This window comes from Apis dorsata, unplaced genomic scaffold (assembly GCF_000469605.1).
Source record: "Apis dorsata unplaced genomic scaffold, Apis dorsata 1.3 scaffold_1078, whole genome shotgun sequence".
Classification (NCBI taxonomy): Eukaryota; Metazoa; Arthropoda; class Insecta; order Hymenoptera; family Apidae; genus Apis; species Apis dorsata.
This window is the reverse complement of record NW_006264176.1, coordinates 16,344-20,119: the sequence shown is the minus strand read 5'-3', so window position 1 is coordinate 20,119 and position 3,776 is coordinate 16,344. Positions and strand designations below refer to the sequence as shown.

General features: G+C 17.8%; 1 protein-coding gene across 1 annotated transcript in view; it reads right to left on the bottom strand.

Moving 5' to 3' along the window:
- Positions 1–188: 188 nt before the first annotated feature.
- Positions 189–3,776, bottom strand: part of LOC102680228 (KICSTOR complex protein SZT2-like) — a 19,246-nt gene continuing 15,658 nt past the window's right edge. Inside the window, exons 10-12 of the mRNA XM_006624483.2 lie at positions 3,363–3,579; positions 1,780–2,837; positions 189–515 (exon numbers count right to left, since the gene is read on the bottom strand). Of these exons, the coding sequence (XP_006624546.1) occupies positions 384–515; positions 1,780–2,837; positions 3,363–3,579 (1,407 nt within the window). The 3' untranslated portion in view covers positions 189–383. The remainder of the gene's footprint in view (positions 516–1,779; positions 2,838–3,362; positions 3,580–3,776) is intronic.

Below are 3,776 nucleotides of genomic sequence, written 5' to 3'. Positions count from 1 at the left end.
TTAATTATATAATAATTATTAATTATATTATATAATAAAATTTTATTTAGTTATCTAAACTTTATTTAAAATTTATCTGTGTATTTTAATCAAACTATAGTTTAAATAACAATTTATTAAAATTTTTTAAATTTTTTAATTTTAAAAACTTCTTTAAAATCTTTTTAAAAAAAACATATAAATATAAATTTCTTTAAATTAGAAAAAATATATTTTTCATAAAAATTACAGTAATGAAATATAGTACAATATAACAAACAATGAAAATATACATAATTTTTTAATTAATATAATTAGTTTCTTATATACGTTAATTAATACATACAAGTACATATAAATAATAAGTACAAATAAAATTATTTGTTTGGAATGTATAATTGTTATTAATTATAGAAACCCATCCACAAGTGGAAACAACAAGCATTTACAAAACCTTCTATTAAATTATAAGTATCTTCTATACAACGTGGAGCATTAATCGCTTCCTCTGATTTACAATAAACTGCGTATAAATCCTAAAAATAAAAAAAAATCGATTAAAAATTTTATTTATGTAAATTTATTATTTAATATAATAAATTTGATTTTTCAATAAAATTTTTTCAATAAAATATTATACAAAATATATCATGCAAATTATTATATATTTATTTTTTGAATAAATAAAATATTTCTTTTTTGGAACACGATTATTAAATATATAAACTTTTATTTTTTTTTTTTTTGTATTCTTGATTTTACATACTATACATGCAAAATTTATAATATACATATAATATATAAGAATACAATGTTTTTAAGAAGAAAAAAAATTTTTTTTAATATTTTTTATCAATTATCAAATAATTATGCATTTTTAAATAGAATAATTTATTATTTGTACATAATTTTTAATTTCAATATAATGATTTATTTAAGCTAGAATAGATAACTATTTGAAAATTTATCAAAAATATTTCAAAAAATCAAATTTATCAAAAATAACTGTTATAAAATTTAGGATTTCTTAACTTCAATTCTCTCTATATATAAGATGTTTATTTCTTATTACTTTACTCCTATATTTCTTATATTTTATTTTTTTAATAAAAAATAAATTTTTTATCAAGTTTATTTAACAATCATATAATTATCTAATCTTATAAATATAATTTTGAAAATATAAATTTTTTATATAAAATAATTTATATTATTTAAAGGTATTTATTAAAAATAATAATATTAATTTCATATTTATATTTCATATTAAAAAATATATTCATATATTTCATATTAATAGAAATATATTCTTTTGATCATAAAAGTTCCAACAAATTGTCATTATCTCATTAGTAAATATTTTTTATATTTTTTATACATATATTATTATATTTTTATATAATTATAAAAATCGAATTTTATAATTTATTAAATACATATAATTTAAATTATTAAATTATATATAATCTAAATTATTAAGAATTATTAAACACAATCTATTTAAATGCAATATTAGAATATAATATAATTTTTAAATTAAAAAATTATAAATTTTAATAATTCATTTGTTTTAAATATTAATTTATAAAATATGATTCTTATTCTCTTATAGAACTCCTGCTTAGATATATTATAAAAGTGTAAACTAATATAATTTATTAAATTTTTACATATATGAATAATTTTAATTTTATATTTTTGAATTTATTTTAATATAGGAAAATATTTATTTTTATCATGATTTCATGATCATTCTATATAATATATACAAATAATATTAATACAGAAAATGATACAAACCCCTCGTGAAGCATGTAAATCTATAGTTAACATCATAAAAACTTGAAAAAAATTTGGATGCAATATAAGTAGATGACTAATATTTCCATCTGGTGTATTAAATTGTTTATGATGTTCTTGATATTTATTTTGTAAAACTTTTGATAAAGCTTGATACCAAGAAACTGGCTGGTTAATAAATGGCTTCAATCTTGGATCCATGTTCGATAAAGGCTCAACATGAGCCAATGAACAAAGTTCAGAGAATTCAATATAATTCATTGCAGATTTACCTTCTAATAACTTATTCCAAAGAAGATGTGTTCTACATTCCAATGCTCCACGTTTTATCATATTCATTATATGTATACGAGCTGCATTTGCTTGAGACATTATTGTTTGTTGCATTAACTGTTCATGTGATGAATAATAACCTAAATAATTAATTGATTCTTTTCGTATTTGAATTAAATGTGGAGATGGAGAATTAACTGCGACATTTGGAGGATTTACATTTTGTGTTAATGGAGAATTGGGTACTGGTGGAGGTATTGGAGCACCTGTACTATTACAATTAATACCGAAATTAGCATTGTACAATTTGGTATCACATTTTTTATCATTTGTATCTTGTTTACAATCTTGCATTGAAGAAGATTCGTTTAAAGTATCCATAAGAGGCTCAGTATAAGTATTAGTAGATTTTTCGATACTATATACTGTACGAAATTTTCCTAATTTATTATTTTCTACTTCTCTCTTTGGATATAATTCTCGTTTGCTTGTTAACATTAAATAATATTTTAAAGTAATTTCTGTTTTTTCTACTTGTGGACATTGTTCTAAATGTGATACAATAAGAACAACATCAAAATCATCGGCATATTTTGTATCTTGTACGTCACAATAACTAATTAAAGGAGTACTTTTTAAGCTTACTAAAACATATTCACTTTCTTCAGAATCATGAAGATCATTTTTCATTATGAATACACGCATGTTATAAATCTTCTCATGAGATAATAAATAAGAATATAAATTCCGACCGGATATCGCTAAATTGCGAATAGTTATTACATCTAAACAAAAATAAATATTAAAAAATATATATATAATTTTAATTTAATATATAATAATATATTATATAATAATATATATTAATTAATATATAATAGTATTTTAATAATTTACTTGTTCTTTTTCTTTTCAAATAAAATATTAAATAATAACTAAACAATAAAATATATTGATTTAAAATATAAAATATATTATTCATTAAATATGAATTAAAAAATATTTAAAAAAAATATAACAAAGATCAAAAATAAAACTATTTTCGATATCAATAAAAATCACTATATAATATATTATATGATAAATATATTATCAAATATCATTATATTCATTTTCATAAATATTATTTCTATTGCATATCTATGCACATATTAGTTTTCAAATCTTTGTGAAATTGTTATTTTTATTGAAAATATTCCAGTATATTATTTTTTGTATAATATTAATTATAAGTGTTAACATTCGATCAAATAATTTATTTAAAATAATTAAAAAATAAACATACACGTACTTCATATAATTCCACTTACCACTATATATAAGATTTCTTGCATAATTTGGAGCTTTGCTATAATATTTGTTAAAATCATCAAGAAAATGAATGAGATGATAACCTTGTTGTACTAACCAAGGTCCAGTCCCAGCTATATACGAATGGATACAACGTAAATGAAAATCATATGTAAATGAATGTAGATGCATACTAATTTTGATTTTGTCACATGCATCCACAAAACTTAGCATAAACTGTAACAAAATAAAATTTTATTATTTTCAAATTAAAAAAAAGAATAAACAAAAACTTAATTATTAAATATCAAATTTAAAACATAATTAATATAATAGTTTTTTTAATAGTTTTAAATACCAAAAAATATAAAAAATATTTTTAATTAGATTAATTTTAATAAATTAAAATATAGAAACATAAAATAATAAAATAT